At 38.0% G+C, this 11,609-nt stretch overlaps 1 protein-coding gene across 2 annotated transcripts in view; it reads right to left on the bottom strand.

Moving 5' to 3' along the window:
* Window positions 1-1,766: 1,766 nt before the first annotated feature.
* Window positions 1,767-11,609, bottom strand: part of MAP3K7CL (MAP3K7 C-terminal like) — a 55,876-nt gene continuing 46,033 nt past the window's right edge. For both annotated transcript variants that reach the window (XM_039237299.1, XM_039237300.1), the window contains exon 5: window positions 1,767-2,816. In XM_039237299.1, coding sequence (XP_039093230.1) covers window positions 2,636-2,816 — 181 coding nt within the window. In that variant the 3' untranslated portion in view covers window positions 1,767-2,635. The remainder of the gene's footprint in view (window positions 2,817-11,609) is intronic.

Genomic DNA, 11,609 nt, shown 5'->3' with positions numbered 1-11,609 from the left:
ATACTGACTTCATGATACATCCAAGTCCAGATACCAGAAGGAGATAAAGCACATGTCCTGCCCTTTCCAGTGATTGGAGATTTGACCCCTAGCCACATATAACCACATTCTTTTCGTGTCTACATAAACTAAATGACCCACAGAGAGCAAATCTCTAGCAGAGCAAGTGAAGAATATAATATAGGTTACATTTTCCTTTAATTCCACCTCTAAAGCAAATATCTTCACCTCAATTGGACCTCTGTGCTCATTTTTAATGCTCTATATCATTTTCATTATTGTTAATATCAATAATACTCTAAATGTATTTGAAGATAGGAAATTCTTAAATGATTCTGTGTATATAGATAACATGCAGAGGTGAGTAAGGCTGCAGGGAATATTAATGAAAAGATAAGATTGGCAATGCAAGAAATTTTGCCTTTAGATTTCTCTGACAATGCTTCAAAAGTAGATGATGTTTCATATTTTCAGTGAATAAAAGCCTGCCTCAAACACACACACATAGGGAAATTCTTGCTTTTGAGTCATAAGTAGATACCTTTAGGAAACACATAATAAAATTTCAGGTTGAGACAGGCACAGACATTAAAACTATTTACGCAGTGTCTCCTCAATATATTACCAGCGGTGTTGCAACATTTTGACTCTGTTAAATTATTTTCATCCTCATAGAGCAAAGATATTTTGGAACTATATTTCCCTGCCCCCAATTATCTTTAAGGGGCCATGACTGCTTGAATTCTATAAATATATGTAACCTTCTTCAGATGGGCAATGACCAAAAATTAATTCCTATGTTTAGACATTGGTAACGTATGCTTCATTCTCCCAGTCCATTAACCCTGGATTTATATAAATTTAGCAGACAATCCCTTCTGTATATTATTATGTATAAGAGTTACTGAAGAGGAAGTTTCGACCAGGATAATAGGGACTTTCATCTTAGGTCAAATGTTAAAGCACCTTCAGAGTGAATAGACATGTGTAACATTAAAAGTTTGAGATCTAGCAAAAAGGTTTAGTTTACAAATGAGGAAACTGAGGGCCAGGGATTTAGAGACTTCATGGACTCTGCACCAGCTGGCAACAAACTCGTGACCCTGCAATGCGCTTCCTCTTGGCATCTGCCCACCTGCCCAGTGACTAGTCTCGTCCTGGGTGTATCAGACTTGTCACCATTGGCACGTTGGGCCAGACAATCCTCTGTAGCTGGGGGTGTTATCCTGTGCATGGCACGAAGTCTAGCAGCATCCTTGGCCACTATTCTCTAGATGCCTCTTCATCTTGGTCGTGACAGTAACAAGAATAAAATGGCTCTAGACCTTGCCACATGTCCCCCTAGGGGTAAGTTACCCCCTGTCCGTAACAACTAGTCTATCCTTGGCCACCCTGTTGTTTTAATCAACCATCCTCTTTTATGTTTTCTGGGCAAATACCTTAAGACATTAATGCATCGTCTTGACTATTAGAACTCTGCATGACTTATATGAGAAACCACAGTCTTTCTAAGAAAAGGGGCCTCACTGCTGATTCTGCACATACAAATACAACTGAGAACACGTTTTGACCCAGGCTAGCCAGTCCCGACTAATGTTAGCATGAGGGAAGTTACGAAAGGGACAAACTACAGACGGACAGTTTGATTCATGTTTAATGAAAAAGAAGTTACATGAATAGAAATGGACATAAAACAAAGAGATCCATTTGGGGAGCTATGGTGGTAGGTAGTCACATATTCTTGAATGTAGTCACATATTCTTCTTAGTTATCACTGATCCAAAACCTCTCCTTATATCCAAAACAATGTCATAGTCATAACCTCTCCTTATACCCAAAACAAAGTCATAGTCATAGTTTCACTGATGTTTTCATGGGAACTCACCAAAGTAATGTCCAAACAATACTTTTTCATTTCCCGCATGCCCCCAAAACACACACAAGCAAAGGCAGAGATGTTTACTGGCTGGTAACATGGTGTGAAAAAAAAATGCGGCCTTATCAGCTTTTTATTACAACAGCAAGTTAGCACTGGCAGTATGCTTTGGCACAAACATGCTTTCTGCTAATATTTTCACGAGGAAGTTTTTATGATATGCAGCCATTTATTCTTAGTACCATCAGTCATTGAGGGATTAAACCTAACTCTGGTGAACATAAAAATGTACGCAGAAGTTTCTGACTTCAGGTTGGAGCACAGTTGAAATATTCAAGATGTGAAATTTAAAAGTACACAGGTATGAAACTGCAGTGAGCATCTTACCAGTTTGTTTTCCTGGCTTAATTCCGTTCATGATTGTTAGCCGAGTCAATCAATATTCTACTTTCATCATTTTCTACCCTGATGTACAGTCTGATCACATCTTCGGAAATAAGAAAAAAATATATCTTTGGAAATGAGTTATGATCTCTGAACACATAGATTGGCAACAGGCTTGCTTTAATGATCTTATTTAAAATATAATCTCCCTTCTCGCAAACTCGATCTGGCAAGCATTAAATTCATTACAGATGTTTGCAACATGGGTAATAAAAGGAACCAGTAGGCTTTACACACTATCCCTTGAAAACAAAAATCTTTTGGCCAGCACACAGCAGTCACCAACCTTTTACACTCACATTGAATAGTTTCAAGTTAGGATGAGCCCTGCCTCTTCTGATACTGTATTCTAAGTTTTTCCAGCTGTTCTACACATTGGGACTGAGCCAGCTTCAACGTCCGGTTCTCCTCCATCAGGGCCTCGAATTCCCGGGCCAACTGAGCGGCGTCCACCTTCTCCTTTTCTGCCTGGTCCAGCTTGGCAATGAGCTCCTTTCTGAAGATCCAGGGAGCGGGTGAGGAAAAAAGCACAAAATATAATGCAAACAAACTAAATTATGCAGTAACAGCATAATGGAAGCAGAATGTTTGATTCTGCGTTTCCGAATTTCACCATCTCTACTTGCTTCCAGTGACTTCCTTTTAGCTCTTGTAGCTTCGCAAGTTTTGACCACTTTATTTTATTCTAGCACGTCTACCAGACACACCCAAAATACTCACTATAGACCCAAAATATGCAGTAAGTCCTCTGACAGTCAAAAAAAGGTGATATTTTTTTAAAGAGTACAACAAACTGTAAAAGTTACAATCAGTTTAGGGGAAAAGTCCGTTTATAATTTGTTATCTATTATATTAGAAGTAGAACCGAACCATAGTTTGGCCTTTACCTTGTCTTTGTCTTCCAAATTCAATTACTATCTTCCTTTGTTTTCTACTTCAGAGCTTATCAAACCCTTATCAGTCTTCTTTAAGCTAAAGAATCCAACTCCTTCCTGCAAATATTATTTTCCATGCCTTTCCCTACTGCCAATATAGATAGATACAGATATATAGATGATATAGATATAGATATAGATAGATATATAGATGTAGATGTAGATACAGATACAGATGACACAGATACAGATATAGATATAGATATCGATGTCTTGCAGCCCTACTTAATGAAACAATATATTTACATTTCCTGCTGGCCTGACTCTAGAATTCAGAGAGCAGGTTAAGGTTATTGGAGCAATAAGGAATGACAAGGTCTTAAACAAATCCAGTTCTCAGTAATTACCTGTCAATAATTCATTGATATAAATCCAGATAATAAGGAGCTAAAGATTCCCAGTCCATGTTTAGATTTACTAAACATGACAGCTCAACACAGATCCACTCCCCTTATGTGGGTCAGTTAATCCTAAACTAGATCTAACAGAATTCTTTGCCTATAAGTGTGTGTCACATTTCCTTCTCTGTAGGCAAAAGTGCACAGAAACCTGGAAGATTGCTTTAACCAAGTGACCAACCTTGACATCACCAGTAAGGAGATAAATAGATACCACATGCACCAAGAAGGACACATTCTTTTTCTGGTATTCCTGCCAAAAATGCACATACTAAACAACTCAAATTGGGGGAAATTCTACAAAATTCCTAGCCTGTACTCTTCAAACTGCTAGCCTGAATGGGTCCACATTTAAAGAAACTAAAGAGAAATGACAAATAAGTGCAATGTGCAATTCTGAGCTGGAAACAAAAATTGCTGCGAAGGACATCATTCAGAAATTGATGCAATTCAAACATGGATTGTGAAATAGCACTGTATCAATGCTAAAATTCTTAATTTGTAATTATTGTACTGTAGTTAAGTGAGAGAATGTCCTTGTTCTTAGAACATACTGGGGCACGTGGGTGGCTCAGTCAGTTGAGTGTCTGACTTCAGCTCAGGTCATGATCTCATGGTTCCTGAGTTTGAGGCCCAAAGGGGGCTTGGTGCTGTCAGTACAGAGCCTGCTTTAGATCCTCTGTCCCCCTCTCTCTGCCCCTCCCCTACTCGCTCTCTCTTCCCTCAAAAATAAATAAGTAAATATTTTTTTTTAAATTTTTTAAAAAGAAAATACTGAAGTATTTAGAACAGTGGAACATGATTACATGGGAGATAGATAGATAGATAGATAGATCGATAGATTCATAGAGATAGAGAGACAATAGATAGACAGATATCTCATCTCACTGAGACATGGAGAGGGAGAGAACCCTGGTAGTGTGCACTGTTATCTGGGAGAGAATAAAGCACAACTGGGAAGTTTTTAATAATCAGTAAATCCAGGGGTGCTTGGGTGGCTTAGTGTGTTGAGCATCTGACTCCAGGTTCAGGTTCAGGTCATGACCTCGTGATTTGTGAGTTTGAACCCCACACTAGCTCAATGCTCTCAGACAGTCAGGGCTGGGCCACTGTCAGACTGTCAATGTAGAGCCCAATTCAGATCCTCTGTCCCCCTCTTTATGCCCCTCCCTCTCTTGTGCTCTCCCAAAGGTAAATAATAAATATTTAATAATAATGTAATAAAAATAATAATCAGCGAATCCAGGAAAGGATATATGGGAGGTCTTTACACCATTTTGCAGCTTTTCTATAAGTTTGAAACTGTCAGAATAAACAGTTACCCCAGGAAAAGGACAAAACACAAATCAGAACGAAAGTTCTAGTATTTTCTTTCTCTACCCAATGGACTGTTTTGTGCACTTGCTTTATGACCACTGAGCAAAACCGGCCATTGGAAAGAAAGTACCCAGAAGGGACAAAGAGAAGGTAAGCTGCAACACTGATATGCATATACAGAAAGGTCCTTTGAGCTCTTATTGATCTCTGAATTTCCCATGGTATTTAGAAAATCAAGACTCCCAATAAATACTTGCTGAATGAATAACAGAAGAGTAAGATACCTCAGAGACAAATCACATGCATTAAAGATGAAGAAAAAGAAATGCAAAGGGCTTAACTTAATTGAAAAAGTCCCATGACTAATAAGACTAAGCCAGAAATCAAATCAATCCTTCTGATTAAATGTTTATGGCTCTTTGCCTCTAAGCATAGTTTAAGCAATAAATGTCAATAATTAAATATTGGTAAAGCTCCTTACATAACTGTCCTAAAACTTAGAGAAGTAAAAAAGGACACATGTCTCTAAACCCCCCACCCATCAGATCATCTATTCTTGTTCTTTTTTTCTTTTCAAATTAACTGTCTCACACAAATAATTCAAATGGAAATAGAGTTTTACTTTCAAATCATGGTCTAGGAATTGACAGTACCAGGTATAACAATGGCTATCATCCTGGTTCCATATCTGACCTAATTTAAAACTCCTGAAGACATCTGTTATTCATTTTGACTGGTAGCAAAGATAAATCAGCAAATCACAGATTTTACAACTAAAAGGAATGACCGTGATTGTCTAGTCCAGTTTTCTTGTGTTGGAAAAAGTCAATACTAATTTCTTCCTTACTGGAATCAAGAGGACTCAACTGATAGGTTTCTCAATTAGTTTGATGTATCTGATAAGCAACTATACATATATTCAATGAGTACTGTCAAAACATCTGTTGTCTCCTGTCCAAGACCTATTTATATAGATGTATTTATGTTCGTCCATTAGCAATTCATAATTAAACCTGGCACATCAAGCTATGGAGACAATCTTATAAATAGATGATCTGAGGAACAAATCAATATCTATAATTGATTAAAATGTGATCTTGCCTATTATTTTGTGTTTATCATTTCTATCATTCCCTCAGTGTAATGTGATATGGGGGTAGAAAACCATAATTACAGGAATCCTATTTCTGAAGTCAAGAATCTGTAATACAGTTTCCAACATGATGTACTTCAAGAGTAAAAAGGCCATAACCTTGGGTCCATCATAGACTCTCTGCCACTCCCATCACAAGCCATATGCCTGGAAAAGTTTTTATTTGCTACAACAAACAGGGAAAGAGAAAGTCCAAGTGAAGAGAACTTTGAAACTTTGTGGAAACTAACTCCAAATTTAAGTATATTATTTATGTTGTAGGAGGTTGGGACATGAATTCATCATTAGGACAAACATTTCTCTAATTTGGGAAGGACCACTACCATGGTTTTTGTAGACTTTCAACGGTAACTAAGACTTTCATTTGGAAAAGACAAAATCCTAGACAGTTTGGACATAATGAGCTAAAGAGTTTTGGGTAATAATGTTATAAAATACTGGGGAAGATTTATTTTAAATCGTGATTTCAACTGTACTGCTGGTGGTTCTTAAAAGACATGTGTTCTAGTACAAGCATGGCACACAGGACAGAAGTAGCTGCCGCAAGATGACAAAAAGTATGTGAAAGTCTACCTTCATTTTATGCAAGTGGGGAAATAACAAATGGCATTGAAATGCAATTGCGAAGCACAGTCTAGACTGTGGCATTGCAGCCCTACAAACGCATAATGCATAAGGAATACATGTATTATATCATTTGGGAGCCAAAGGGCAACACTTACTTGCAGGAAGAAGTGAGATTTGCTCTAGAGTTTCTCTTGGCACAACTGATTGTTTGGGCTATACAACCCTTTGCTATTGGTGGCCGTCCTATATCCACTGGCATTGTAGGAGATTTGGCAGTATCCTTGGCCTCTATTCACTAAATGCCAGTGGCATCTTCCCCCAAACTGTCATTACAACCAAAAATGTCTCTAGGTGTTATCAATATCCTAGGGTTTGGGGGCTGAGGAGTTGGCCCAGTTAAGAACCACTAATTCCAAAGGAAATGGAGATTTCCACTATCAATCATCCTACAAAGAGTTAATCCTGGAATGGGAATAGATGAAAGACAAATGTTTCCTCACTCTGCTCCCCCAAAGACTGGAACCTCTTTCCTTAGCCAGGGAGACCTACTTAAAGGCATGCTCACTGAGGAGTGGTAAATATTCTGTCCCTTTTAATATGGCTCCAGGCAGAGATTAGATGGAGAGATACTGAGGAATGAGATTCCAGTTAGAAGACTGAACAGCATGTAATTAGGTGGCATAAAAGACCCAAATCATTATGACGGGGGCAATAACAGAAAGTGTAATCTCAAAGCCTGATGAAGTTTGGAACATTGGGATTTCACACATAGCTAAATCCTAAAATGAAAAAATTCCCTTGGCTATACTTCTGGTTCTCTCATTCATCCATTCGAGTATTTATTGAGATCCTTTTGCACACCAGGCACTATCCTTGATTCTTGCTAGCCAAGTTGGTCTCAGGAAGCACATCTCTACTATTACAAAATGAATGCAAGTCCTATACCTTCTACAGAGGAATACCCATATCAAGATGTCTTAGGGAGGAGGATAGGACTCTCCCCCATTACTGCCTACATTACAGACACTTATGGAGAAATATCTCCATTACTATTGCTTTATGACAGCAGAAACCTAATCTCTGGGGGCTGTGTAAGTGTTTTTTAATAATTTTTTTAACTGTTTAGAATACAAGGCACCTGGGTGTCTCAGTTGGCTAAGTGTTTGACTCTTGACTTTGGCTCAGGTCATGATCTCACGGTCATAGGATCAAGTCCGCATTGGGACCTGCACTGAGTGTGGAGCCTGTGTAGGATTCTCTCTCTCTCTCTCTCTCTCTCTCTCTCTCTCTCTCTCTGCCCCTTCCCTGGTTGTTCTCTCTCTCTCTCCCAAAATAAACATTTTTTAAATAAAATAAATGCTAAAAATAAAATAAATATAAATATAATAAATATATAAATATATTTATTACATATAAAAAATATAAAAGTGAGTTTTGGTTTTCAATGTATTCTAGCTATACCTTTTTTCAAGGAAAATCCTAGTCTGAGATGAAGCAAAAAAAAAAAACCAACCAGATCTAATGGGACCTTCTTTCGTTGACCTTTGGACAGTCGCCTGCCTGATACCCCCTCCATCTCCAACCTTTGAAAGGTTCCCCAGAATCTCTACCATCAGGAATGTCCTAAAGAAAGAAATGTTTCCAGTTAAACATAAAAATCTATTGTTATTGCAAAATGCAGAAAAAATTAAATGCCACCAAACAAATCAGAACAGGGCTATTTTTAGACTATGCTATTACAAATTACATATGCTCCCTTTCCCCCTCATCCCCTCAATGAGATGTTGCTTCTTCAGTCATCATTTTATATCTTTTTAAAAGATATGAAAATATAGGCCTGATGATTTTTTGTTACCCCATATGAAAATCCTTTTCTAATGTTTTACCTGAACTCACTAAAATTATATAGCATTTTTTTCAGTTCCATAATAGAGATATGACCCAACTAAAATATGGGCAAGGATCTGAATGGATGTTTCTCCAAGAAGACATAAAAATGCCAAAAAGCACGTGAAAAGATGCTCAACATTTTTAGCTGTCGGGGGACTATAAATCAAAACCACAATGAGACCTCATTTTGCACTCACTAGCATGGCTGGAAGACATGCTAAGTGTTGGCAAAGATAAGGAGAAATCGGAACCTTCAGACACTTCTGGTGCGACTCTGAAGTGGTTCAGCCACTTTCGAAACAGCCTGGCAGCTTCTCCAAAGGTTACACTTTGAGTCACCATATGATCCAGAAATTCCACTCCAAGGTACATACCCAAGTGGACAGAAAGCATACATCCACTCAAAACTTGTATACGAATGTTCATAATAGCCAAAAGGGCAAACACCCAAATGTCCATCAGCTGGTGAATGGATAAAGTAGGGACTATCCATACGATGGAATATTATTCAACAATAAAGGTGGATGCTACAAGGTGTATGAACCTTGAAAATCTCTTGTCAAGTGCAGAAAGCCAGCCACAAAAGACCGTATGACTCCATTTATATGACATATCCGGAATAGGCATATGCATAGAGCGAAAGTAGATGAGTGGTGGCTGGGGGGGGGGGGGGGGGGGGGGGGGGGGGGGGGGGGGGGGCAGGTAGTGAGGGAAGAGGGAGCCACAGAGTTTGTTTCCTGGATGATGAAAATGTTCTTAAACCATAATGATGGCTGCACAACTCTGTGAATATACTGAAAACCACGGAGTTATTTTTTTTTAATGACGTGACATTTTTCATCCTGACTTTTCTAAGAATCTATCTCTCTTTCTGACATTCTCAGTCAGTCTTTTAAACACCACAGCACCTGCCACAATGTTTCATATACAGAGAAGACAAATGGTTTTTCCTTTGAACAAGATAAAATGCCCTATCTGGAGCAAAGCAAGCTTCGCTAATTGTAAATCTCATTTTTAGATCTAATTGTAGCTTAATCGTGTACTTTCACTTGCTGTCAAAATATGGATGATAGATTTCAGAAGGCATGAAGTGTCTACCTCTCACTTCTTTCCATTACATCTACAAAAATCTGCATGTGTTATATTTTAAGAGTTTATACAATTTGTTGAGAAAAGCATGTATATGCTTCATTTTACTACATATGCAATTCTATAAAAATATTCACGTTCAAAAGGCCTAGAAAGAGGCAAAAAAAAAAATACTGGGAGTCCTGGAAAGATGTCAGAATTCTCAGTAAGTTTTTAAAGCTTTCCATAAAATTGTCATTTTTTTCAATTGAGAAGAAAAAAAAATCCAATAAAAGTAAGAACAAGCTTTTCATACATAAAATAAGCCAGAAGTGATTCTTTAAATTAAATTCACTGCATGCTGAGCTTATAGTCCCAGAAAATGTTGGACTCTCTTTATCTATCTAATAGACATGATTTAAAATAATAATTATAATCAACTCTTCTCTCTCCTCTGCAGTCTTCCAAACTTGATCCAGGGTGACCCCCTCTGGAGATGAGGGTGAAGTTCAGCTTAACCTGTGCCCGCCTGACTCTACTAAAGAAAAACTCTCCTTTAAAATACCTGAGTTAGCATCTCTCTCTGTGTCTAGCTTACGCTAGCCAATCACCAGAGACAACATAATCGCCCACACTTTATGAAATGATGGGAAAGAAATTCTTATCCAAATCATCAAAACAGAGAGCTTAATTATGTAGGTCAGATCCATTTGGCCTAATTTATCTTGCTTGAACACAAAACTGTTCCGGAAAATAGCTGTTGCATAATGAATTTACACTTCAGTAAAGTGTTAATGAAAACAATGATCACCAATAATCTTTGGTGGACCAGGCTCATTTATTTATAAATATAAGATATAACCATGCTTCCTATTTTAACAATTTATCTTAGCAATTCTTTATTGCTAATATTGACTCTGTATTTTAAATATGGACCATATAAATTACATGTGACACAGTTTTACATTGCTTGTATACACAGAGGGTATTCCCACATCTTACAATCAATCACTGGAAATCACCCTCACTCGTGTTTGACCCTATGCACACGTCCCTGCTTCGGTGATTGGGACACAAAGGGAGGTTAAAAGGTATTCACATTTGTAGGGAACTATGCATAGTCCGAAAGTCAGGACATAAAGTTCAAGGATAACTATTGATAACCCCAGCCTACAAATGTGCAAAAAGAATCCTTCCAGTGTATAATAAATAAATCCCATGGAGAGGTGGGGCGGGGCTATGGCTAAGCTCTCCTCAATGGTAGCATCTGAGGAAGGAATGAGTGCTCCAGACCTAGAGGCTGCTGGGAACAAGGGCACAGAGGCAGGAAGAAGTGAAGAGGCCAATGGAGCTGAAGACAACAGATGAGAAAGAACTTTCTGCAGGGAGGTAAGGCCATAGGGGGCTAGAGCTTGCAAACCAGGCCAAGAACTCAATGTCCTTTTCCAGCAAAATGAAACCATAGGCAAGGAAAGCAAGTATAATATTACATTGACCAAGATGCAAAGCAGCAAGTCCTGATCCCAAACAGCACAAGCAGGAATGGAGAAAAAGGAATTTGAGAGATTTTATTTAAAAAGAAAAGAAATGAATACATACATACATACATACATACATACATACATAGAAAGGAAAAAAGATAACAAAAGAATTTGGCCTTTACCATGCATCTAGCCAATTATTTAGGGAAGAAGTGGGGGCTGGGAGAGTGAGCTAATATCCTGGTTTCAAGAAAAGTTCAAAGTTCAAATAGGCTTAGGGAAAAAATAAGATTAGTTAATGCAGAAACAGCAGGGATATGTTTCAATAAAAGCCCAGATGAGTCACTCTGACATCGTTATCCTATCATATTTTTAATGAAACATACAAAAAATATAAACTCACAGAACAGATAATTTAGTGGGTAAGTTTTGTATTGCCCCCCCAAAAAAGCCACACCTGGGTTAATTAAAATAAGTAAA

The sequence above is a fragment of the Hyaena hyaena genome, unplaced genomic scaffold (assembly GCF_003009895.1).
Source record: "Hyaena hyaena isolate Hyena2069 unplaced genomic scaffold, ASM300989v1 scaffold_122, whole genome shotgun sequence".
NCBI lineage: Eukaryota > Metazoa > Chordata > Mammalia > Carnivora > Hyaenidae > Hyaena > Hyaena hyaena.
The sequence above is the reverse complement of the archived record's forward strand: the minus strand, read 5'-3'. Positions and strand labels throughout refer to the sequence as shown.